We start from the raw sequence: 27,398 nt of genomic DNA on the forward strand, positions 1-27,398 counted from the left end.
GTTCGGGAACAATAAATAAATGAATTTTCACTGAACATTCTTTGGTTTCTAAGAACTAACATACGGTTTCCCCTTTAGTTTTTTTAAACCAAGAGAGACAGACAAGTGCTGATGGGGAGCTTGTTGCACCACTATTTCTTTGTAACAAAAACATAAAAAGTGGTGCAGGGATGGAATAACCATTATTGAGTGAGATAAACTTTCTTTGAGCGTCAAATAAAGAGACTCGGTGGGAAGCCGGACATGGATAATTTTTTTCTTCATGCCTGGCTTATTCTTGTAGTTTAAAAGTAAAGATAAACCGTGGGTCCTATACACTCGTAGGTAACTCATATTAGTTTTTTCACATTTTTAATGTAGGTACTACCCCCACTAATGTTGACTGAGTTTAAAACAATATACGGCTGAAATAAAACATCATAGTTACAGGTTACATTTAGGTTTAATTTATAGATCAAAATTGGAATGCACATAATACTAATAACTAAATAAAAAATGAAAATAAAAACTACAACTAAAACAATATAGTTAAGTAAAATACATAAAGTATTTTATTTTTGGTATAATTAACTTCAAAAACATAAGATTCATATGACTAGATACATTTTTTGTAAAAGAAAAGAAAAATAGCTTTTTTGGATTTTTTATAAATATTAGCTTGATTTATGGATTTATTAAGTTTATTTATTGTCGAAAATGCTTCTGCGTTGTTTCCAAACCAAACTAAAAGTAAATGCAATAATTTTATATGGTTTGTACGAATATGTACTTTATGCAGCACAATTAAAAGATCTCGGCATGATTTAACATGATTTCTTGGAATGTACGTTTTCGATTTTCTTATTTTTTTAATCATAAATTTGAAACTCAAACTTGCAAATAATACTATTGCATCTCCAAATATTATAACAATTCAATTAATAACACTAATCTTTGGTTATAAAATTAAGTACAATATTCTAGACGTTAGACTAGACCTATGATAACAATTTAAATAGGAAATCAATCACACAAAACGAATACAACTTATACACTATGATTAACTATGAAATAAGTAATATTCGATTATCTATAGGTAAATTGTCACATAAACAGATCATTGTGAATAAGATAGTCATGTATAGAGCACAGTATATAAAATGTACATAAAATACATGATTATAAATAGTGTAAGCTAATGAGCATGTCCGTATGTAATACATTCATTGTTGAAGTTATATCAATTACATTTTTGTTTAAATATTTTCAAAATTCTCCTACATTATATCAAAATAAAATTGCCTTCACGTCAATTTAATCACTTATCACTGTGTATAGATTTTCATAACAATTAAGTACTAACTTTATTTTTTAAGAGAGCTGGTGTTCAATCTATTTTAGCCAAAAATAGTGTGTTACATATGTGTTCAGCTAATAGAATGTATTGTAATAGTCTAAGCTCATTTGACTATAATTAATTTACTTTAAGCCGCATGGCTGTGGTTAGAGTTTGATCCAGGTAGGTTATCGGGGTTAGCAAGGGGATCTAATTCAGCAAAAAGTTTGAACCATGCAGCTTTGTCCTCTTTCTTTGGGATGGATGTACTTGGACTTGGCTTGGAGACATTCTGAGGAGATTTCGGTGCCTGATTGTTGTTGCTGCTGACAGGAGCCATTGGACCTTGCAGTAAGCTGGATGAGTTCTGAAATTCATTTAAATTAAAGTTATTTTACATGGTCATATCGCTGTCCTCACCGAATAATATCGTAGTCGATTGTTACGATAGAAGTGCTTTTATGGGGAATTATTGTTCTAGAGGTGCGATTACACCCTGTGAATTTTTTTCACGTGATTCGTGTTATTACTTTTTGAGTTAGACATTTTGTAATGAATTTACCCATAGTATTCTACTCTAAATATTTACTCTAGATATTTCAGTAAACCGTTATTACAAACTTATTCAAGTAGAAAAAATAAAACTGATTTTGGTAAAGTATGTTACCATATTATTCGCGTTTACTGTTACCACAATAGATTGTTTTGAGCAGTGAATACTATGGCAATAATAAGTTACCATTATGTTAATGAACATCGCTACTTTACAGTCAAGACAATCGCAATGGACTATTGCCGTGTGTAGGTCATTGTCAACAATTTACATGAATAAAATCGTATTGTGCATTATGGTTCAAAATTTTGTTACATTTCTGGTAATATACATTTTTAGCTAAAACTTAATGAGAATAAATCCAATATTTATTTATATGACAAATAAATATTTAAGAAAAAAAAAGCCAGTTTTTGATATACCAACGATGTTGCTATGTAAATCTGTTAAGAAGTTATAAGCAAAAAACGGTTTTTTATTTTTCCTGTAAAATTTTAAGGTTTTGGTTACGATATTATTCGTTGGGGACAGCGATATGTATTGGGACAGTATTCAACATTATTTTAATCAAGTTTAGGTTACAGTACTATGATTTCAGATAATATAAGTAAATCGTTATTACCTGTAACAACTGTGAAGGTAAAAATGTACCAAAACCTCCTTGTGGATCACCACAGTCCAACTGCAGGCCAGCTAATTCAGACAGTATGCCCGCATTACCGCTGTTCAACTCAGATTCCATATAGCTTGTGTCAATAAGGTTCAATGATGTGCTTGGCTTAGCTTCTTTCTCACTGGACGGTTGTTTCTCTTCTTCGTTGTCAGTTTTAGGTTTTGCGTTTTGGACTTTCGGTTTGCTACTGTTTTCTTGATTTTCGTCCTTGAATTCATCCTGGAGCAGAACAAATATGGAATAAAGCTTTTATTATACCTCTGAATTTATTTATTTTATTTTTAATTATTTATACAACAAAAACAACATCATCACTATCATTACAGGTTTCCCATATTCAATAGTGTGATACAAAATTATAATATTTTCATTGGCAAACTACCATCATTGAGATTTTTGCAAACTCATTCAGAGAGCAAGTAAAAATATCTATTATGTCTGCTACCTCGTTGAGTTCATGCAATGTACATACGTGTTAAAGGAGCTTTCCCCAACAAGTTCGCCCTAGCAGCGGGTACCACAAACAGACTCGGCCGCTGCCTTCGCGACTAATTTATTTATTTATTTATCTACATACATTTACCATTACAGGTTACCCCAATGCGATAAATGCGCCTTAATTAACATTTAATTATTTGTTTTGTTGTATATTTTGTTGGGCACACACAGCTTAAGTATTTTTAGGACCCCTGGATTTGATATCTTACCGTGCCATAATTTAAATATGTATGTGACAAGAGCAATGTCCCTCCTAGTTTCCAATGTATTGTATCCAACCATGTCTATAACAAACAAGGTCGGATACATCAAAGGATAAAAAGGATATACACCATAAAGTTTCAGGTAGAGAAACCTGGTATAATTATTTTTGATACGTTCCAGCATGAGACTATACTTAGCTTCATGTGAATGATTCTGTTCGTGAGATGAGAGCTAAACCACCATTGTCTGGCTGACCACTAAACAATTTTGGAACTAGTTACTGCTGTAAGACTAAAGAGAAAGATGCCCCAAGATATATCCTAAGGGTATAGAGATGAGTAGGAAGCAACACTGGCTGCTTCCTTGAACATGTTACTTTACAACACTAAAAATCTACTGTTTATTGTCCCACTGTGGAGACAGATTGCACTATGTCATAAAAATGAAAAAAAAAAATGTTACTGCTGTTCTTAAGTGATAGAAAATACGTTACCTGGAAGAACAGCATCTGGTCTTTATCCTGTGGCACCACATCTTGCTTGGCATCTCCCTCACCCAAATTCTGGGACAATTCCTTCAGTATACAAAACTCATACTGTGGTGCTGCATTCATAGTGTCCGCGGTAGCAACCAGTGTTTGAGCCACTTTAGTAGCAAAAGTTACGAAAGAACCTTGGTAGTTTGATAGAACGTGGGAAAACATGTTGCACCTTGCTGCCGCTAAAAGGTCAATCTGCAAACAGAATGCATTATGGTCAGAATAGACTATTACTAATTTTTTTCATTAATGTTTTTTTTTTATATAAATCTAGACGAATTTAGTTATTAGTTATTTTTTTAACAAAATAAGGCAATGAAAATCATACTTTTTGCAGAACATCCAGTGTCAGTTTATCAAAGAGTTTTTTACTCTCGCGTACTTGTCGCTGCGCCTTTCGGAAGTTGTCAAGGCCGCGTCCTGTATCGGGGTCTAGCTGAGCGCTCGTCGATTTCATCCAGCTTAGGGCAGCGCGGTACTCGATTCGAGCCTTCTCCATAGCCGATACAGTCGCCCGCATATCGCTCACGGCGCGACCTCGAAACGTCTCCACTTCATGATAAAGCCTCAAAAGCGGCCCCCGCACTGATAACCGCTGTTGTCCTGAATAGGATATTGCTTTGCCCGCAGATATCATGTGTTTACCGGATGCGTCCGCACTTTTCCCCGCATCGCGCAAGAATTTTCCTAAAGAATTCTCCTCTTGAGCCAAAATACATAATCTTTCCTGATATTGGTCCAAAACTCGCTGTAATTGTAAGCAGCTGTCTGATATTGATCGAAATAATTCCAATTTAGCATCAAGCTCGGCATCGGACGCAACAATACACTCATCTTCTTTGGTTCCTAGTTTTTTTAGCACAGTCTTTTTAGTTACCCAGTACTGATGTTGCATCATTTTACTGGAAAATTATAAGATTTTCCACTGTAGTCTAGCAATAAATTAAAAATTCTGAAACTGAATATTTCCACTGAGGGCCAAACTGTTTGACACTTTTGACATTTAAAATAGCTTTTGACGTAAGAGACAGCGCACTAAAATGTTACTAAAGTAAAAAGTTCGCAACGTAAGATTTTGTTGAACAACAATAATGAATAGATTGTCTTCATTTTTAACATAATAATAATATTTACTAACAAATTGTAGATATAAATTCTTAAAATTAATTAAAACAATTTTATTCTTCAATTCCTTCTCATCAATTGTTCCATCTTGCGAAACATTGAAAATAGCGTGAAAATTATTAATGAAATGAAAAAAAAATTAATTGTTTTGAATTACCTATGCATGAATGAATTACTTTGTATCAAGATTAATGGAAACTATGTCGGATTAATACAAGCTTTTAAAAGCAGTTTTTAAAACAATCCAAAATCCAATCTGTGCTGTGCTGTGATTGTCTATGACACGAATATTTACAACCGGAATGTGGAATGGCCGCCGCGTTTCGCGTTAGTGCGAATGTATTGTGTTATCGAACCGTTTTGATAATAATATGTACAATTATATTAGGTGAGAGTGACTTATTAGCACAATAGTGTGGAAATAATTACAATGTACTGTGCTGCTGATAAAACTATCCCCGGTGTGTCATCGTCACAATCTTCGAAGAACGTCAAAGATGGTAAGTTTGGTTGTCACATAATAAGTGCCCATATATTTTGCTAATGAATGTCTTAGTTGCTTCACTTTTATAACTTTTTATAATTTGGAACCGATCCTACACCAAGTTCCCTTGGAAGTTCTCGTTAACCGGTGATCTCAGTGTTTTCTGTTTATGCCAAAAGTTTGAGGATACTTTTCAAGTTTACAAAATGTAAAAAAATAGAATGCCACCGATTATTCCACTCAATCTTTGGATCTTAATGATTTTATACTAGGATTTAATACAATTATCCAAGCCTAACGTATGTTTTTAGGCTACTAGTGAAGCATATACGTAAATCATCTTGTCCTAGTTATTATTATTACTAGTCATTCGTCTTGAAGCACTAGACTTTCAAAATTTAACGCACGCGATTAACGTCCGATTCACAAATTGGATATTCAGGTCACAGTAGAATGTACTCACTTATTTTTTAAGGCTGCCAGGATTATTTCTCAAATATGATAAAAATATATGTTGGTATTTTTAGTTATTTTTGTTGAAACCAATTAGTGCAAGGTACCTACTTGGAGAAGCAATATCCTTTTATACTCCCCTACTTCTAAACTCTTTATTTTATTCTAATGTTTATGTATGAATGATGATGGATCTGATTAGGTAATTACTTTGCTATAAGTAAACTAATTCACAAATCCGTCCAGCGCATTGTTTTGTTAAACTTTTAGTATAAGTCATCAATAAAATAAATAACGCTTAAACTTTCAGTAAATATGGCAAAAAACTACTTATTTAGCATACCGTCATGTGAGAAAATGACTTGTTTGCATCAGGGCAATGCAACTAGATTATAGGTGTTAACAAAACATGTGGTTTTTATTATTGTAAAAATTTTAGTACGATTAGACAATATTGTAGCTTGATCATATGATTGTAAATGTCAAGAAATTATCACCTCAGATATAGGATTTTACATCGAATTATGAATGTTAACTATAAAAATTAATATTTATAAATCTGTATGATTCTAACATTGTCAGAGTATCCAAAGAAACAACCTTTGACACTATTCCGTTATCCTTATTTCTATAACAACCCACTCAAAAAACCCAATTGGTCACATAAAATTTTAAACACATTTATTTCACATAGAAATAGACTAATTAACTATTTTATTTAACCATGTGACAGTATTAATTTTCCTCCTTTCAAAATCAATTGTACAATTTGTAATAAAATTTATCCTTCATGTGGTCGTAGTAGCAATTTACCAAGTAATTATTTTATATTTGTTGACAGGTTTATACTTATCAACATAGTAGCTAGAATTTTGTCATTGTCCATTCAAAGTTTGTCCTTTCAAATATGGTTTAGCTGGTTGGTGCCTTTTTTAATAACATCTACCCACAGTTAATAATACAATAAATGACAACAATACTTCAGCAAAGTGACCTTTCTACTGGCTAAGGACTGGCAGGTTGCAAAGACGGCTAAATACCTCTTTGGTCACATCAGTCGCGTCAATATGAAAAGAATCGTATGAGCGAGGGTAACATTTGGCGGTAACCAGGTCAAGGTGGCAGTTTGATTCGCGTCGCATGTCTATTCCCGACATATCGATCTTACAGCTTTTAGGCTCGATATCACGACCGGCTTTTAGTGCCGAATTAGCATATACGAACGGTAGCCAGAAAATATTCGAGGTTTTAGGTATTACGAGTTGAGGCGGCCCTGCCTTTTCAAGTCAATATTGCGGGCGAATTTTATTGAACTGAATGCAAGAGTGTCGGTATTTTATGACATCTTGCGTCGTCTAAAAAGAGTTTACAGGATCATTAGGATGAGTTACCCCCACAAAACGACAAATATGTATAATATTTGCACACATCGTTGTTGTAGAGGTAAACCGTACGCGCTTTGGGGGTAGGTAATCTCCCTCGCAAACTGGGGGCTCCCTAGGCCTTCCTAAAGCCTTGTTTCATTGCGGTGCATGGGCACGCTACGCACGGATGCATGGCCTGATGACGTCATTGACGCACGCTAGCAGCTAAATTACTTAAATGCGCTATGCACACGGGTGATATTATTTTCCGAAAATATTATATTTTCAGATAGATTCTATGTTATGTACCTAAATCACACATGTAACCAGACAAAATCACCCACGAAGATCATAAGTGCACTGCCATAAAATATACCACTCGTAATCTACTGCTGATAGAGACCCTTGCGGAAATAAACATACTACTTTAACGTAGTTTCTAGTATAGTAAAACGAGTACCTACGTCAACAGTGATTACATAAAGAAAACTCGAACCAACAAAGCAGGACGCGAAAGGTCAGCACCTTAGATTGCAGACTTTCATTACGTATGTGCAATAAAAACTAGCTAATTAATCTCTATAGCTATTAACGTCAGAACTTATCAGCATTCCTGCATCATGGGTTGAATGTATCTTCTAATCTTACTTAAGTATTATTTGATTGCCTCTTAGAAAGGCGAAAAGATGAAGACGCAAAAATTTAATTTTATAATTCTGTCTAAAACCAATAAACGAGAGTCCATACTTCGCAAGAATTTGAATGATCACTTAACATAAAAAAGGTTAAAAAATGAGGGTTAGGCCAGGTACTTCTCCCCTCACCTGATTTCGTATTGCGGTTTCCTAGACACCTGTCGTGGTGCACAGTCGCCGCAACACTTGTCGACCTTGCACGCAACTATAGGGACAAAGTCTATTTAAGTTTCGAGCTGAGAAATTTGCTTATTCAAAAACCGGAATTTCGATAACACATGGCTTGAATTGAGCAGGTCCTTCAATGCAATTTTAACAGCAAAATCTGACTCGATATCTATGTTGGTATGTTGTTCCATGAATGTATAATTTTCCCGGTCTTAATGTAATAGAAAACCGAGTATGATTTGCAAAGAGCTCTGGCGGTAGTTAAATATTAAATGTATCGTTCTACTCAGAAATTCCGGAGGTATATTTGCTTAACGTATAAAATAAGACGACATTTACTCGGTAACGTAAACACTGCGTTTGTCCCAGTTCGAAATAACATTTCCCAGGTTGGTGGCCTGTAATGCTCGCTACGAAATGTCAAAGGTCGATCTGTTAGCCCGATAAGATAGAAAGAGCTTTGCGACTGTACATACAACTAGTTCTCCGCAAATTAATTCATTGCTCCAATATTTCTCTGTAATATAATCTGGGCCAGTTGGTTGGCCGGATTGCTGTTTATTTATAAGAGCACGAGCTATTTAGCTGGATGCAGCTTTCTAATTCGTAAGGAGTTGTTGTAATTAAATCTTCTGAAGTGCTAATTATTCCCTAAGCATGCACGACCTATAGTTATTTGTTCTGCATATAAATATCGAACAAAATGCAAAGCAACTGGCCCAGATCACGAGTTTTCGACGTAGCTAAAGGTGTTTACTTTAGATATACATTCTCAATGTTTACGTTTGTACAAAGGTCCTACAATGAATAGACTAGACACGTCACTGTCGCCCACAATGGACTGCGTACAATTACAGGGTGCATTCAAGTTAACGTTCCAACTTCTGCAGACTAGACACAATCGTACTCACTACAGCACTACTCTGTGAATCGGTCCTTTTCAGACATAAAACTCTTTTCTTTTTCACCAAAGATTTTATATCAAAATATCGCAGATTTATGGCAGTTTGACTAATGATTAATGTCTATTTTTGTATTGTACTCCTCTAACAGTATACTTCAACAATCTGAAAGTAAAAAGTTTTCAGTTGTTCTATAAAGTCGGTCAGTTTTATTTTGTAAACATCTAATTGGTCTTTAAAATAAACACAAAAGGCACTTGGCAGACGTAAGCCCAGTAAAATTTTATTACCAGTCTATTTGCTTAATTATTGTAGAACTTATTTCTTTAGATCTATTATATTGCTCTATAAAAATTCCCTGAAGACTTATTTAATGTTTCTCCAATGAACTCGTTATGGTTACAGTGGACGACAGTTTCTTGAATTCCATATTTAGATTTTAATGATCGATAAGCTTGTCAGCTAGGGAGATCTGGTAGGTATGCATTTTATTATTATTTTTTTCATTTATCTTATTTATGTATGAATATTATAAGTATCTATGTCTTAATTTATTTGTAATGCAATTTTTGCATTTGTTCAGCACTTTGCCATTCTTGGCCTAATTCATATGACAAAGAACTTATTTGCTCACCATCATGTGATTTTCGGTCAATCCAAACCATGTGCGTATTTAGATTTCTAATCGAAAATTTGTGCCTGCAGAAAGTGCATGTGATGTGTTAATGGTACTTTAAGATATTATTTACATAAATTGAAGCGATATACCTCGTGATGTCGAATCATAAGAGTACTCTCCCCTGGTAGGTCATATGATTGACATGATTTCAAGGATCAGAATAATAGAAGTGTATCATTAAAAACAAGTAGGACTTTCCTTGTAGGGTCTAAAAATAGCCCATAATAAGCAAAGAAAGCCAAGAGAGGAAGGGCGCGAAAATTCCCTCTTAGTGGCTTCTGTACTCTTTGAAATGTATTCCGCTAAGATCGTCATTATAATGGCAGTTTGGAAGGCAAACTCAAATGGTGGAAACACCTTAAACCTCCGAGGGATATTAGGCAATTAATCGGCTTTAATAGTCCCATTACTAACAGCTTTCATCGATTCTATGGGAGGTACCAGTGTTGTTTTAAACGATAAATTACACGTGTTAATATAATAATTTGAATATTGTTGTTGTTGTGTATAATAATTTGAATATTTGTCCCTAACTAGAATTTTATCTTTAACATTTCAAAAATGCTAAGAAATTCACGTTGATGCGGCAATTATAGTTTGGCAAGCCTACGGCAACGAATGTATTGATGCGTCAAACATAGAGAGAGGTGTATTCATGAAAGGCCGGGGTGCCGGGGTGCTCTGGGCGCCGCGTCTGCTGACACAGTTCCGGGCGCCGGCGCGGCGGGCAGGGGCACTGCAGCCCAGCCAGACGACACGCGGTCGCCCTCACGAGCGCTCCCGCCCTACTGACAGCTCCCTGAGCCCCTACGATCGCGAACTTATAACTTATTTTGAATTCAGAACGTTCCTGTTGTGATATTAAACATTATCGCCGGGTCCATTGTTCTGTTATGACAATAGTTCGTGCGTAAGCCGGCTTCCATCTTAGTAAAGTTGTTGAGGTAATTGTAAACATTTTAGCCTCAAAGTGGTGTGACGAGCCGACGAAAGTTCTCTTTGACGTTATCGGTGAGCAGTGTGTCGTTTGTGGAACTAAACATTTCAGTTTCGGGAGACGAGTAGTGTGTACTTTAGGTCTGTGCGTTTGAATAGTTACGAATTGTAATTAGTCGATTCAGATTAATAATTGCGTTCAGTCCGTATCGTTGAAGTTTTGCGACTAGAAGGACTAGAAAAGCCGTCAAGCTGTATTCTTTCGACAGTTTCAAAGTTTATGAATACGATGAAGATAGGACGTGCAACGGCCACGAAGATGGGTTCGGCACTTCGAAGAGGAGTGAGTAGCATATGTTTTTATGGAGCCGTAAAGTTATTTAATGTTTAAATTGTTTATCCTACAGGTACGGTACGATGCGCTTTTGATGTATCGTTAAATTATGGCTGGGGAAAAATATTGAGGTACTTAACTCTGTGAGTTATGGTATACTTAAGTTATTTATTGTTGATCTGACACTGGGTATGAAAGTAGTCATGGAATTTAGTAGAACCGTGGGGACTAACATATTCTTCACGACAACAAAGAAAACAATATTCATTGGTCGGATTAGTATTACGATTGACACTTCGTTAATAATGATGTATCTTAGTGGATGGGTAAATTTAAGACCAATCATAAAACTTTCAAACCATACTTCATTAATGTGAGACCAGATAAAAATAGAATTAATTGGTAGAAAGAAAATCCCTGGAAATAGAAGAGTTCCTTGTTTGTTTACAGGAAAAATGATTTTACTCAAAATTTGTTGGCTGAAATAATTATAGCTGCCATTTAATATGGATAAAGGAACAACAAACATGACCCAAAGTAGACAACGTAAGATATAACATCACGATAAAGTCGTCTTATAGTGTTTGCTGTCCAGATCGATATTGAAATTAAATTCATGAAGTTTCTTGGCCCATATTGTGAAATGGAGGCGGAGCATCTCGCCACCGCACTTCTACGTCTCATGAAAGTTTAATGATGCTATGAAATGTATCGACAATCGATATCTGACAGCAGTTGTGTTTCACATCACATTGGTAACTTCAGTTTACTTCTCATGTCTCATTTTCTAACTCCTCTTTTTGGCTTTGCTCTATCTTTACAGCTTAGGAACTTCCTTACCGGTTGTTTTCAAATAGTTTACATGACAGCTCCTTCTTTAAATCTCCTTAGTTTGAATCTCCTGTTAACGGTTTAGTAATAATCTTATTTGTATCAAAAACCCGTTTTATAGCACCTAGTGCATTCTTAGTTACGACTATGACCTAATGGACGTTTACGAGCTTTTCGACATTTCCTCAATACGGTATCGTCTGACACTTTATGATTTCCTGGACCAATATTTCAATTAGGATTCACTGTAAGTATTTCTTATCGATTCGAGCCAGTGTGTAGCTGCTGGCTATTCAGCTTAATCTTCAGATTGCGGACCTATGTGATTATTACTTTTTTCTTGTATAGCCAAAAGGTTTGCATCCTCTTTTTCATCTGCTCAGTCAAACAAAGGAATTCCTTGCATCTGTATTTCCGGACATTTGGCATTTGAGGATGCACTGAGATTTGAGAAGTGAAGACAGGTGTGTCGAACGCAGTGCTCTGACCTATGTATATTTGGTACTAGTCTAACATATTTAGTGCACACTTTTTTTTTCTCCATTCTTCTTCTTTTAGATGAAACTACACAATTTTAATCGTTAGCCATGATAACTAGCAGGGCGTCATTAATGATATTTTTTCTATTTTATATGTGGATGATCTTTTAAATATTAGTAAAACAACCAAACTATGTGCAACCCTATTACCAGCATTTTAAGGCAGTCACTCTACTAAACATTGGCTCCATAAATCAAGTCAGTTTGATGCCGTGTTCAGAGCAGTCAATAATGTCAAAACAAAACATCGTAGTGCACTTTCATTTCCGTGTACGCTGAACAACTAATCATAAAGATCGCGAAATAAATTATTCAATGCAATTATGTCACATACGAAGTAGTTTTATTTTCCGTTCTAAGTCTAATGTTTTCCTCATTGTTTTGTATTAGCATTTTCATGTATCGGTTAATTTGCATTCAGATCTCGCGTTACCGATTTGTGCTTGAGATAGTTTATAGTTTCTAATATACACTACTTTTCTATATCTTTGTAGGGTCTTTTTAATAATACCTATTAATTATTCCTGACTTTTATACCATTCTTGAAATTGCGGAGACATTTCAGTATCTGTTTTAAAAGTAATTAGGAATTATAATGTTTCACCTTTATGAGTATTGCTATTAACAAAATTGTTTAATGTCTCATTTTTAAGTGCTCAGACTAATAAACCTTAAAAAAATTTAGAAAAATAAATTCTTTCAAATTGGGAACCTTCTCTCCTGTTTCTTATGAAAAATAGTCCTTTGCTAGGCTACGTTTTACATCTTTCATCATGTTTATTTGGTTACATCTTTGGTAATTCTCTCTTGAAATATTGCTAGACATTAAACTTATTAATACTTCACAATGCAAGTTTGTTAATTCTTATCAGGGCCTAAACATGAATCCTCTCTTAAATGTCAGCTTCAGGGATATCCTCCAAAGATCACGAACAGGCTATGTAATAAGAAATTTTATTAAGCTATTCACATAAATTCGGGATCACAACAAAGCTACGTTCAAAAGAATTCAATCGATACTTTAATCAAGCCATTTATCTTGTTCTACAAATTCCTTTATTTTATCGTCGATTCCATGCGATTAAAGAAGGCTATAAAAGAAAAAGAGGTAAGGTATTGTTAAACACCTTTTTGTGCCTTTCTCGCATAATATCGGCCGTAGTGCAATCCAAGCGCAGCAACATAAACTACATTCGATGCAGTATAAGTAACCAGTCAAGTAAGCGCAGCGAGAAATAAGCAAGCAAGTACCACCACATACACAGTCATCGAAAGATAAGAGTAGGTGAACTGGTGAACGGGCGTTGGCTTGACTTGTCTGTCTGGCCGGCCAGTAAGCCCCGGCGCTCCGCAGCGACAGCACGGCGTACGCGCACCTCGACCTCTACATAAAAATCTAGGCCGCACTCATGTGATAGTTTAACATTTCTCTCGCTTATTATGGAAAAAGTGTGCGCAGTGGTCGACCACTGTAGTAATTTCTAATTCTTACTGTACTTTTCTTTTGTGCAACAACGCTGACATGATTGCAAAAATCTGAAGTGCCAAAAACTTAATTTGCCACTTATCTATGTGGGCTACGTGATAAGGTGTCAAGTGTGTTACCGTTCTCAATATTGTTTGTTTTCAAATATCGCTGCTACTAAGCAGACGTTACTTTCGAGTGTTCGTTTTAAGTTAGTTTTGGTGAATGAGTCAGCTAACAGGCGTCGGAATTGTTAACTTTGTCAACGTGCTGCCCACGATTTCCGAAGGTAATAATGTGTTCTGATTTCATATGAAGATGTTATTGTAATAGTCCAACAATTGATAGTAACTAGATTGACATCACTTCGGTGTGATGAGGCGTTGTGATTGTTATAACTCAAACGTAACTCATAACACTCATTGTAGTTCTTTTGTTTAAAAAACTGGTCTGTTTCAGTACTGCAGTAAGAATTGTAAAACAATCTCTTAGCAGGTAGATGTTTAGATGCACATATACTTGCGTAGCACCCCTTTCTGTTTAGTGCACTGCATTTATACTGATTCAAATACCCGTTGCGTATTTATCTTATTACAAGTATTATGTGCAAACCGTGCTTGCTGTACCTATAACTGCACATAAAACATGTTCGTGTTTATTGTTTTATTTATGTAATACACTGTTCACGTTATGTAAACGAAGCAAATGTAATATTGATAAACCATTATTTTACCTATTAATAATATTATGTTTTGCTGTGAAAATTACTGCGCTATAATTAGAATTGCAGACCGTTTATGACTAATGTAGAATCAGAGTTTTTGTATACGATTGCAACAATAACTTGGTGAGAACATTAATATTTGTTCCATGAAGGTTAAATTTTGCAGCTCTTGCTTTTAAATCTAGAGTCGAAGACATTCCCTATTAAGCAATGTTCTGTTTAAGTAATTTCGCATCTATAATCAGCTGTGAATAATTTGTTTAGAAACTGAATTGATTATTAACTAGTATTTCGCGAATGGTCATATTGCTGATGGTTTAAATGTTCGTGAAAGTATACTTTCTTTTTTTGCAAACAACGTCCATTGAGTTCATTCATTACGGTTTTATCTGTCAAAAGGAGTATCCGAAACAGGTACTCTTTTCAACGCTTCCTTTGCTGGCTGTATTGTCTGTATTACGGAGAGAAGGACTTATCTTCTTACACAATACGAAGTGACTAGATCAAACGGGAGAGATGGGGAGTACTAATAACAGAGGAGAACATTTTACAAACCAATTTTTGGAAGTATCATCATTTTAAATGTATTTGTCAATGATATCCTTTTATGTTTTAATTCATTCACGCTGGCGTTTAAGACGCTCCATAGATAGTTTTAATCTTCATAATGCTATGCGGAAACTGTTGAAACTCGTTGTACGCCAGGAGTTGGAGAGTGAGTCAGAGGCTAAAAAGCTCGCGGCCTTGGTGGCATCCGCCTTATCCGGCAGTTCGGCGCAGGCGTCGCAGGCGCAGGTGCGATCGCCCGGCGCCTCGGGTCAACGACCGGGAGGACGAGAACGATTGATTCCTTTTGCCCGATTTGTTCTTATCGTGGTTTCTCTTGCCGAATTTAAAACTCTCTTATGTTCGTGAAAGATGTTATTTTTGGACAGGTAGATATTTGGATAAAAGGTGCAGTTTAAGTTTTCATCTACATGATCATAAACCTTTGATTCGACACACTCTAGGAAATAATATGAAATGATAATAAGAAAACCTGTTCCTTTGTTCACAAAGAATTCTTGAGATACAAAGCTTAATGTTACTGCAATGCGCTTCCGTCTAATATCGCAACGGTAAGTTTTCTATTACACTGGTTACGCGAGTGTGAGGCGGTAATCACCACTGTTTCAAGATTCTGGTATGCCGCATCCACTGGCTACCTTGCACTCAGTTCCCGGCACGACTAGTTTTTGTCAACGCCATACCGACCGTTAATAAGAAGTTGCACAGTAGCATTCGACACACATGTGTTGTTGTAAGCTTTAGTTGTTTTTACCTATGTTTCAACATTATAGAACTTCTCTTACTTTTAGATGATTTAACATCAGATTGTGCGAAACGTTTGTGGAGATTGACACAAAAATCGGGCTTAATTCTCGCTATTTACAGATGTTGCTCACAAAGGACTGTTTGCAAAGGTCCATCTGAACCATCAAACAATACCCAGAAATCGACATTAACAATGTTAATTTAAAACGAACCGTACATACATTTCAATAGCACCGTTCACAGAATAGCATCCTACGAAATGTCCGCCGATAATATGCAAAAAGCGCATTCAATTAGATGGCCTCTCCGAATACTAACGATCCTGTTTTCAATGAATTAAATGCCTTTGTTTTGTGTGTTTCAAATGTTGCTCTATTGTTCGTGAATTTTGTAACTGTGATCAAGGCACCACAAGGTCCACAAGGCACGTTTTGGACGTTACGTTTTAAATAAGTCCGTTGGATTTGGCCTTGGAAGGTCGGAACTTATCTGCTTGGTCATTCAGGTGTGCCTGTCTACAAGCTTGCATGGTTGCCTCGTCCGTGACATGCGTTAACGTTACTCTAGGAAGTTGTTAGCAGCAATTATAGGCAATTTTCATGACGGCAAAAAACTCCTCTTCGTTCGTGTTTTATCTGATGTGCAGTTATATGAAATAACAACACCACGTTATTTCTGATTGTTATTTCTGTACGAAATAGCCAAATGGTTCCTTGTAGCAGAAACATGAACAACGTAATACACATGTAACGACATAATAACGTACCACTATTGAAATGTCCCAACAGCGAATGTTCCTTTGCGTTCGGATACAGACCCAACTATTTCAGACTCTTATAACTTCAGTTTTACATGGTATATGTAAAGTAGGGTCGCCTCTTGGACGTCTGCCTACATTTGTTTTATTTCGTTTTCCTGAGTTCAAGGCGGAATAAATCAAACTGGATTTTTCAAGCCCTGTTTTTGCGTTAACGCTCTGTTACGTGACTTGCTTCCATTAAAATATAATGTAATTACACGTAATATGACTTATAGTAGGTTTCTTTTATTTAATCATCATGACCCTGGGTCGCTGGCCAGTTCAAATACACACGCTTTATGAACCCATGACGCACCGTTGTAACATTTAGCCATACTATAAATTCTTCTCTTAGCATTCAATGGTGCCAAAAGATGTGAATAATACTGACAAGGTTAACTAGACTGTAGATGATATCGATCATGTTAACTCTTTAAAACCCAATAACAAAGTGGTCTGTAATCCTACTTGGATTTCTAAACGCGGTAATCCCATAATTCTCAAATTCATAGGGAGAGCGCGGGACGGTCGGGTGGGCACGCTGCCGCGTCGACTTGGCCACGCCTCGCCGACTCCGCCGACAACCGACAATGATATGGAAACTATTGTACCACTTGCATTAATATACTTTATATCTGCTCCAGTCACGAAATCTCCTTGTTCTAATGCACGTTGCATTTGAGATATCGCAGATTGAGACAGGCCATAGATTGTGCTGTAAATCAACGCAATGTTTCTACATCATGATTTGTTAATGATGTTATATCAACTATATCAGCCTTATTGTATTCAAATAATGTTTTTGTTATTGTTAGTGCTATTGAGTTGTGTCTATTTTGGATTATTATTCATACATATCCAGCGTCTGGCATTCATATTGCGTATTTATCTCTCGTATGTGTTCAAGTTATAACATTTTGGATGTCAGGTGATTTACTATGTGCGCTTACATTCACGGCTTTATTAGGTTACGCAAATGATTTTTAATGATCTTATTATGTGTATAATACCACCCAGTTTAAGATAACGTAATATAATAGAAGAGAGTTGTCTTATCTTATCGTTCTGAGGCGTAGTAAGTAAATCTGTGTATTTTACTAGAAAATCAGCCTTAGTAACAACTAATGAGCGTCGCGTATCATAATGATTGCTTGCGTGATAATTAATGATCTCAACTAACGACAGTTAATGTACGTTGTTTCGCTTTCTTGGTTTTCCTAAGTGTGTTCGTCTCTCTCGACTTTATTTTTATTGCTTCGTTCTTTTTCTTCATTTCAAATGTGCAATATATCATTCCAACCTTACGACCGAGCATCACAATTTCTTTGAACAGTCTATAAATATCTTTTTGTTATGATTATGACAGAATTTTATTCCACATTCTTGAGTCTTCTTTAAGCCTTCCTAAATATAATCGGATTTATAGAGACACATGTTGGTATTTATAGAATTACCAGCATTATTTATGCAAGTATGTTGGTTTTGCTCTTTATCATTCAAGATGAGCAAGACATTTCGATTTCACCGTGACTTTCACCCCGATCTGAGAATTAATGAAAAACTTAATGTATTAAGTGCATGAAATCAATTACTGAGACTCTTAGTAAGCGGGTGGGAATTATGAAAGTAGAGAACACTAGAGTGGTGAATGAGAATACAAATGCTGTAAGTTAATTTAGTCAAACAAGTCACCAAATGGTTTGAGATCCGTAGTTACTAGTTATATTCAGAATGGAATTTGAAGCCTAAACTTAGGAGGTCCAGCAGTAGAAGCATAAACAGTGAATATAAATCAAGTTTTTCCTGCCCGCATTATTATTATAGCCTAACTAGCCCATACAAACCTAAGATCAGATCAACAAGATCTAGAATCCACTGCAACAGAAACATAACGGGCGGTGCTACGTTTGGTATCTGCGATACACGCGGCTCGTCGTCATTTTCCACGTGAAATGACTTACGGGCTTCATTCGATGCGAACTTCGACAACAATCGGTACCAGAGTACGAGTGGCACAACGGGTTCAATCCACATTTACATTACAATTGTTCGCATTGTGTACAGGGTCACAGGTTCGAGGTCGCGGCTTGTGCACTCGCGCCTCAATGGGCTCCTTTGTAAGATAAAGTTGCAGTATCTAGATCTCGCTCAGCTTAGCATATGAATGCGTCCTCTTCACTTTTGCGAAACGTGGCGTTTGTCTGATATAAGATAATATTTCGAGGCTGACCTGAATTTTGAAGACGGATGTTTATTTGTAATCTATTATTTCAAATTTTGTTGTTATTCATTTTTGTGTGTCACTGTTATCATTATCACTATCGACTATTTCTATACGATTATTGATAATTTCCGTATTAGGGTAACCAGTCGGTCGTTGACCATATAAACTAGGGCATGCAATTTCGGTAAAACAAAAATTACCGGTAAAAATTCGGTAATAAAAATATTTTTACCGGTAAACCGGTAAAACGGTAATTTTTGTATTTTTTTTTTAATGTGATATTATAACAATAAGATTGGGTAGTCTTAAAGCAAAAACTAAATAAATATGCAAAGTATAAGGTGGTAAACGTTTTTTGTGACGTGGGCCGTAACAAAAAACATGTCAGTACCATCCGACGCGATTTCGCCGACAAAATGCAAGAGAAACGGCTGCGATGGTACGGACATGTAAAAAGGAGTGACACCTGAGGACATCGGCAGTGTGAATGTGATACTCAATCTCAATATACCCGGTCAGAGGCGCAAAGGCAGGCCGAAACCGTGGTGGTTGAGTGTCGTAATGAATGACATGAACATCTACGAACTCGAAGAGGAAGATGTCTATTCAGGAGGATAGCGCGAAGTGGAAGAAGGAAGATACGGAAAGCCGACCCCGTCACAAGACGGGATAAACGCTAAGAATTACCGTAAAAAAAAATATTTTTCATTGAAGTGAAAGCCCTTTTTTATGGTAAATCATCAAATGACAGACTCTTTCTGTCTAAAACCCATGTTTTTTAGTAGGCGTTTTATGGACCAGGGTAGCGGTAACTCTTTCGAACAATCCCGCGGCCCCGGCAGGCCTTGGCCCTGCTGGGCCCCACTGGGTTTGCTGACATCTCCCTGAAGAGCCCGTGGAACAACGCGCGCCGCTGACACGGGTCTGTTGTCTATGCAGACGGTGGAACGATGAGCCACCCGAACTCACCGCCCACAGACCGACGGTGGCCGGGAGTCGTCTCTCGACTCCTGGCGCCCGTGGTGTCTTCCTGGTCCACTACAGCGACTGGGATGAGAGGTGCTACTCGCAGTCGCTCCGCCGTCTCCTTCTCGAGCATGACTGCTTCGCAGAAGGAGGCGATGGCTTCCCATTCCCTCTAGCTCCGGACCATGGCTTGAACCAGGGAAGGACGCGAAAGGTCGCCGCTGCCTATTGCCTCGATGACAACACGGCGGTACCCTTCCCAGGCAGTGCACACCTGGACTGTGTGCTCCACCGTGTCCTCAGAGCTGTCCGCATGGTGGTGAAGTAAAAGCCCTTGCTCAGTAAGGTCATAGAGTAGGTAAAATAAGCATTAGCTACATTTTTACCTAGTATGAGCTGACAGCTATGAGGAAAAACAGAATAACCAAATGAATACAATTAGTTAAAATTTTATAAAATAAGATGAGAAAGAAGATTTGTATCTAGCCTAGAGATAGTTAAGGACACACAAGTTTACTCACTTCCTAAAAAACAGCAACTTTAACACTCTTACATTACGTAATGTATGCAACATTACATTATATTCAGGCTACATAACAAAGATTTCACGTTAAATGAACAATTGCTATATTTTATCTGAAAAACGTAAAAACCGGTAAATTACCGGTTTCATATTATTTTTACCGGTAATTTAAAACTCGCAAAAATGGGCGATTTACCTGTAAAAACGAAACCGGTTAACCGGTATTGCATGCCCTAATATAAACGTTTCGATACGTGTGCGAGCATTAGCATTTGCTTTAATCAATTCTTATCAGGTACCGATTGTGGTGCGGTACCCGTTTTAAATTTAATGAAAGGTTGAGGCCCCAAAACACCTGCAACTCAATCAGAAATTAAAATCGTTGTGGATTAATATTCTGTGGACGTATTCGACGTAACGTTCGACGTTTAATTTCGTTTTTCGTTGTTAAATCGCGTTTTTTTCTTCATCTTCTATTATAGTTATGGTCTCCGCAAGAATGGGTCGTTTCGTTTTATCGTCCCACCATTGTACGGTTGTCACCTTGCCCCTAATGGCATGCTATGTAGAATTATGAACGACAATTGTTTCTATGTCGTCTTTATTGGCTCTTCCCTATTATAGTTTTGTTAGTCTAAATCTAACCTTTGTCTATATCAGTTCAGTTTGCTAAGATCTCTTTGTTTTTATCAAACGTACGTTTGAATCACATCAAATGTCGTAAAAGATCATTCTGCAAATAATAAATACATTCCTTCTGTAAATGAGCCTCTCTTGGTTTTCAGATTTTGATAATAGTATCGTGTTTGTTAACGACGGTTTGTTTTTATTATTTTATTAGCATTTCATGTAATACTTTGTTGTATTCGTCATTGTTATAACAGCATTATCTGAAGATTGTTTCTAAATTAAATAAGTAATAAAGTTTTCTCACACATTTTATTGACTGAAATACAGATACAAGGTCTCCTTCAGTGTTTATTGTAAATGCTCCTAAATAAAATATTATCCCAAAAAAACTATTCTGAAAAGCCAGTTCATTTAATAGAATAATTGTTTTTCTTTAACGATTCAACAACTGCACACTTTATTTTTATAGCAGTTGTGTTTATAATGATTTTAAAAGAACGTTAGAAATATTCGCGTAAGCTATTCTATGTGGCAATGACTAATCGAAGAAGTATAAAACTATAATCAGAATCGTGCAGAGATTGATTGTAGGGAATCATCACTATACTTCTAATTCATGAGTCATGGGATCCATCAAAATTACGTTGTATGGAATTCTGAGCCCATGAGTCATCTTTTGAATGAATAAGTGCCATCTTTTAAGACCTAGATTTGACCCACGCAAGACCAATTTGATACTCCTGCTCTTTTAGCCATTCATCATTTGGTTCTTCCTGTTCGTGTTTTATTTTTTCTTGAGTATCATGTGTACGGTCATTAGCCTTGTTTGCAAAGTAAACCGGTATTATTAAGGTGTCTACACTCCAAAGCCGCTGAGGCCGGCGGCACAGCCCGGCGGCCCAAGCCGCCGGCCGTATTTTGTACAATCATGCGGCATGATCAGCGGCTTTGGTGTGTAGACACCTTAAGGAGAAGAACGGCATTAATTCTTATTGTTAACTGCACTTAACTGACTTTTACTGGTAATATGTACTCATACCGATTTTCTGAATTGTCTATAAGAACTTACCGTTATCTCTTTATAATGTTCGAAGACATCTTTCAAAAGAAAGATTGTATTGTAAATAGTGTTCAGGGAATCCCATTCACAATTACCTATACTAATTTACCTCTTGGAATATTCATTTAATTAGTTCAGATAATGTTATCAGCCTATTTGCATAACTACAGTAAACCCAATTAGTATGAATGAACAGCGATGATCATTACTCACGCTTCGAAGAAAAAAACTTGTTATATTCAATGAATTATCTTGAATACGTTTTTGGTTTCAACCATTGTTGGTTTTGTGGTACTATTATGTGTAGTAAATGTAGTAGGCTTTCCAACTGATGAATAGTGCTAAGTATTATCGAACTCTATTGTCTTATTATTGTCTGTCCAGTTGAATGTGGTTTACGTGGGTTTTAAAACAATTGACAATTATATCCATTGCCAGAATTACACTAACAATGTTATCATCCTATGAAGCTATAAAATATACTTCTGGGGCTCTTTAATATAGTCATAGTGTTGGTTTTCTGGTTCTATGCGAACGTTAGGATAGGTGCTTGGCTTCAGTTCAAACCCTGGTTCAGTTGTTATTGTAATATGCGGCCTGTCACAATATCTTACAATTCATCTGCAAGTATTAAGATATCGTTAAAAGGTTTTATTGTGAGTTTATTTTGGAAGAATTTTAATGCTGTTTTTGAATATATTTATCTTATTGCTCATTTTCACAGGAATAAGAAACATTATCAAACAGATAAAACAAAAACCTCACACGAATATTTCCTGATTGACTAACACGAACGTAGTGTCATGGTTCTCAATAATTACTGTAAAGAGAAATACTCATTATGTGAGAATTGCTTTTCAACGCAGTTGATTGATCGAGTTCACTTGTCCGTGTCGCAACGTCATTAAACATTTCGATATAACGATGTGTATGCACGTCCTCGGAATGCAGGAAATTCTTTGTTATAAGCAGCATAACTGATTGCTTTGGCAACTATTTATAGCTTCAGTTTACACAGCTCAATCATCATTGTTATGAAACACTTGCTCGATGGTATTGGTATCCAGTTTTTCTTCTCGGTCACTTAGGATAGTATGCGCAGGCGTTTGCTAAGTTTATGTTAGGTGTATACTGTGTGCAGTAGGCGGAATGGCACGCGGCGTGCGCGGGCGCAGCGCGTTCCGCGACGCTCACGGCAAGGTCGACGAACGACTTTCGCACGTCGACTACGATCACCAGCCGAGTTCTGTCACACTCGTTGCCTCCAGTTTACTTATTCAAGCTCTATTGCTGCACACCGCCTATTGAAATGTCGTTAAATCAGGTTATTTTAACAAATAGCACAGGAAAATAAATTGCCTTTAAGATTTCAGCACACGTTGTAAGCAGTGAGTCACAGTTGTTTGTAAATACGTTTGTACCTATCTACTTATCATATTGTTGATGTAGGTAGGATTACGGAAAAGCTTCGTTTACAACTTTGTCGCATGGCACATAAATATAGGTAAGTATGCATAGCACCTACATACAGTTACAAAGTAGCGGTAAAGTGACAAAGACGGGAGGTAACAGCTGGTTAATCTTCCTGAACTCGATAAGTAAGTTTGAACGAAATAGGTCACTACGGAAATTGCAGTCGATGGAAAGCGATTGGCAAATAGCTGAACTAACATCGAATCCAATAATTTAATACGAATTACATCCGCAGCTTTTTACTTAATAAATTATAGACTTTAATCTTATGCCTTACTCATTCGTAAGGTACATGTTATTTTCACCTTTCGGGTAAAAAAATACATTTTGTACCACGTATCGATAAGGTTGCCGGTATCGATGATATAAGCCTGCACAAACAGTTGTTGTTATCAGTAATATTGAATGTGAATCAATGTGTTCTCTTTATCGGACATTCTATTATTATTTGCCAAAGTTACAATATTTTCTGTTTTCGTTTATTCTGTGTTGTAATATGTTCATTTCATGGTCTATGCTTAGGTGTGTGCCCACGCGGGTCTTCAATTCTCAACACTATTTTCTTGTTTCATCGCCTTCACAAGTCCTTGGTGCATATCGAACCGATAACTTTGCACATGTTTGTTTAGATATTTCTAACACTCTTAAATCAAAATATTTCACCACAGTTGATGTCATCCTATTCTGCGTTTGGTTGAACGTGAGGAGCCGCACGTAAGCAATTCTTGATATTTCAATGAAATTAAGATTACCTTTTTTAATCAGTATCATTTTTTTCGTAAAGTGGTGTAAGGATGACATAGTGTTTTCGTAGTATTCATGTGTCACGGCACTTACACTGGTCTTCGCATAAATCACGCGGTTCACGGAAATAATGTTTATCTGCAGGGCCTATTTTGATATTATGTCGCATAGTAATACGGGCGCGGACGACTAGGCGTGGGCGCCGGGAATGAGTTCATTGGACAGTCCCGGTATGCGGAACTGTTATTAGTTCATTTTCATCTATTTACTGATTTCCATAACACTTAAGTGTGTCGACAAGAACACGTAATAGTTGCTGATATTTCAAAAGCTTACTAAAATGTTACTTACGTCATTCTGTATTGAATGTTTCTTGCAAAAACACCCTTTGGCAAAATATTTTTTAGACCTTTATCACTGTCACAAGTTTATTCATATTGTCACATGTCAAGGAACAGCCCCTTTTTAAACGGTTTTATTTTTCTGAGAAACAATTTTATAGTCCGGAACAAACTTTACGATTGTCCTATGTAAACACAGTTTATAGATAGTTCAACTCAGATTTGCGCGCGGCCCTATGTGTGCGTCGGCTTGTAAATATACTACTTTCATTTGTGTGACAGTGACGTCGTCCGAGCATGACGTGTTCTTATCGCTTTTTGTTATGGGTACAGTCGTTTACGAAAATACTAGTTATTCACGACTCAAAGCTTTTTATTATTAAATATAGTTTTTCATTATTTTCTCATACGTCTTTTCAAATTGACATTGACAGTATCGAGGAAATAAATAAGGTGAAATATCTAAGATGAATTAAATACTCCTTACATATTTTCAGGCTAGGGGTACGCGGACAATAAATAAAAGTGTGGACTAAGAATGTAAAAAGAGGTATAATCTAGTATAATAATGTAAACAAAATGTGTGGGGAATTAAAATAAATTAAATTGCTTCGCATAATGTCGACCAAAAAAAGACGGAAATAATGAAACTCATAAATGAACGTTTAAGTCAAATTGATGAAGGAATGTGGGGTAATACTTGTCGACATGTACAAAAGAAAAAAGAAGAATACTATAGACATTTTGACATGGAGTCAGAATTTATAATTCATCTTGGAGAGTAGCGAATCCGAAAATTCATCATTTGATTTTTCAAGTAGCGATTCATAATCATTATAAATAAATAAACATTAAATTACGTAATAACTGTTTTTCTTTAAACACCACACACTCCCATATAACCCCTAAATAACTGTATTGTACCCGACTGTACCTCTTGTCACGCACACAAAGTCACTGTATATGTACAAGGGTTACCCACACATAAGGCCGCGCGCACGACTGAGTTGAACTTACTATACCAACATATATTATACTTCCTTACGTCCAACACAACCCTTCTCAGAACTTCGCCCGTGTGGATGCATTGACGTAAGTGGATTGAGTGTTCCGGAGACGCCTGTAACAAAACCATCAATGTATGCTTGCTTATTGGGTTCTGTCGTATTTCGACGCTTACTGTACAGCTGCCACTGCTCACTGTATTGAATCCCGGCCCGATTCCTCCCAGGATGTTGCGGCAAACTGTAGGGCACTTACACTGCGGTTGATTTATGAATCGTTAATCCGTTCATAAACGACTTTTACTGAAACATAATGTGAGCATTTAACATCATTTATAATGGATAATAGACTTCAATTGGCAGGTAAAATGTACTGCTAAGTGAAATACGATATGAGTGCTGGTTATCATTAAATGCACTCACACGCATGAACAATGAGCTTATTTATTGTTTGGATAATAAAGGCCTCAATATAATTATTAATGTGCACGTTTCAGAGGGCTTTACGTTATGCACTGTAAACAGCAAATATCTGAAGCAGAATTGTGCAATCCCTTATGTAATTAATTTGTGATTATCGATCGATTCGCTAGGTATTGTAATTACCGGTACATTTGCGAGTGCACGCACCCAACAAGCATGTCTACGTGATGTAACAGTACAGTGTATATTGGTAATGTTTGTGTAGCCCACGCTATTCATATTGTTCCTGACGCTTTCCAGATTAGATAGCGTTGACATCGTGACTGTTTGTCTATGGTGGTCATATTTGTGCAGCCTGGAGCGTAGGACTGTTGACTGACGCCGGACGAATTTAACGCCATTCCTCATACAATACTGAACCTTATCGTTCGATAACACGATCATAAATCAGCTCGCCATAATAATCTCGTAGCCCGACCGAGCCAACATTGTTTGTCGTGTTTTTCCCGACAGGTAAAACTTATTATGTCCCGCATGTGCAAACATTGCTATAATAAATTCGTTTCCAGCACTCTAGGGGTATAATCTAACAGGCGATTCGTTGTCTCCGGAGCAGTTATATCGCTATGATTTATAAGGACTATTAAATCCGTTTTCACCATAAACATAGTTAGAAGCTTGCCCGATAAATTGGAAATCCAAGTGGTCTATAAAGTTTTCCATTTGCCAAGTTCATAAAATCTGTCTAGGTATATCATTGGCGACGTGAGAGTAGGTGTTGGCGAAGCAGTAATTCGCTTTCTAGGTCAGTGCAGTAAGAGCTGGTCGCTTCGTCTCTGATGGAGCTCGATGACTGCGGACTGCGGCTTGGACTAACATTGGGCCCCGAGCCAACACACTGAAGGAAACCAGACAGAATTCTTGAGAGTAAACTTTACGATTTAATTTTACGGATTACGCTCGTTTCTTAGGAAATTTTATTTCAAATAGCCAACCTTGCTTCATAATATCCAAATAAATAAATGTTGCGTTTGTAACGCTGACTTTTATGCAGTTGGATTTTACGGATATTGCTTTGCAGTCTTGTTTTAAAATCTGCTGAATTCGCTGCGGAATAAAGGGACGCGAAGTTTTTGTTGACAATCTTGTTATTGAAGAAGTCGAGGCGTGGCGTCGACGGTGCGGCGCCACATTCTTGGCACACCATCAATGAGCATGCGCCCTATAATTACAAAGAAAATGTCGCTGGCTACGTCAAAGTTCGAAAAGTTCGCTATTTGACAACTGTTACAGTGTAGGTAATTTCGTAGTAGTTGTTGTTAAATTGCGTGCGATATCGTCCCGAAATGGGTGCATCGAACGCGCACCGCAAAACTGCTCTGTTTGCGTATGTCTCACTTATTTAGACGTGAACTTT

General features: G+C 36.7%; 2 protein-coding genes across 4 annotated transcripts in view; one reads left to right on the plus strand and one right to left on the minus strand.

Annotated features, from left to right (window-relative positions):
- Positions 1-423: 423 nt before the first annotated feature.
- On the minus strand, positions 424-4,804 carry LOC110381931 (islet cell autoantigen 1). Its single transcript, XM_021342364.3, has 4 exons — positions 4,110-4,804; positions 3,737-3,976; positions 2,491-2,760; positions 424-1,682 (listed from the first exon to the last, which is right to left on the minus strand). The coding sequence occupies exons 1-4, from the start codon at positions 4,677-4,679 to the stop codon at positions 1,464-1,466; spliced, it is 1,299 nt and encodes a 432-aa protein (XP_021198039.3). The 5' UTR covers positions 4,680-4,804; the 3' UTR covers positions 424-1,463.
- Positions 4,805-5,175: 371 nt separating this feature from the next.
- The window catches only part of LOC110381934 (cyclin-dependent kinase 14), a 65,354-nt gene continuing 43,131 nt past the window's right edge, over positions 5,176-27,398 (plus strand). Inside the window, exon 1 of one of the 3 annotated variants that reach the window (XM_021342368.3) lies at positions 5,176-5,406. In XM_021342368.3, coding sequence (XP_021198043.1) covers positions 5,337-5,406 — 70 coding nt within the window. In that variant the 5' untranslated portion in view covers positions 5,176-5,336. Of the gene's footprint in view, positions 5,407-10,774; positions 10,931-13,518; positions 14,046-27,398 lie in introns of those variants that run through there. The other 2 variants (XM_049850888.2, XM_021342369.3) reach the window with 2 other exon arrangements.

This window comes from Helicoverpa armigera, chromosome 11 (genome assembly GCF_030705265.1).
Source record: "Helicoverpa armigera isolate CAAS_96S chromosome 11, ASM3070526v1, whole genome shotgun sequence".
NCBI classification, from domain to species: Eukaryota; Metazoa; Arthropoda; class Insecta; order Lepidoptera; family Noctuidae; genus Helicoverpa; species Helicoverpa armigera.

Coding starts and splice junctions, on each gene's coding strand:
- LOC110381931 (XM_021342364.3), bottom strand. CDS start 4,679: ATGATGCAACATCAGTACTGGGTAACTAAAAAGACTGTGCTAAAAAAA. Junction 2,761..3,736: donor ACCAGATGCTGTTCTTCCAG/GTAACGTATTTT, acceptor GTTCTGCTCCAG/GATGAATTCAAGGACGAAAA. Junction 1,683..2,490: donor TACCTTCACAGTTGTTACAG/GTAATAACGATT, acceptor AATGAATTTCAG/AACTCATCCAGCTTACTGCA.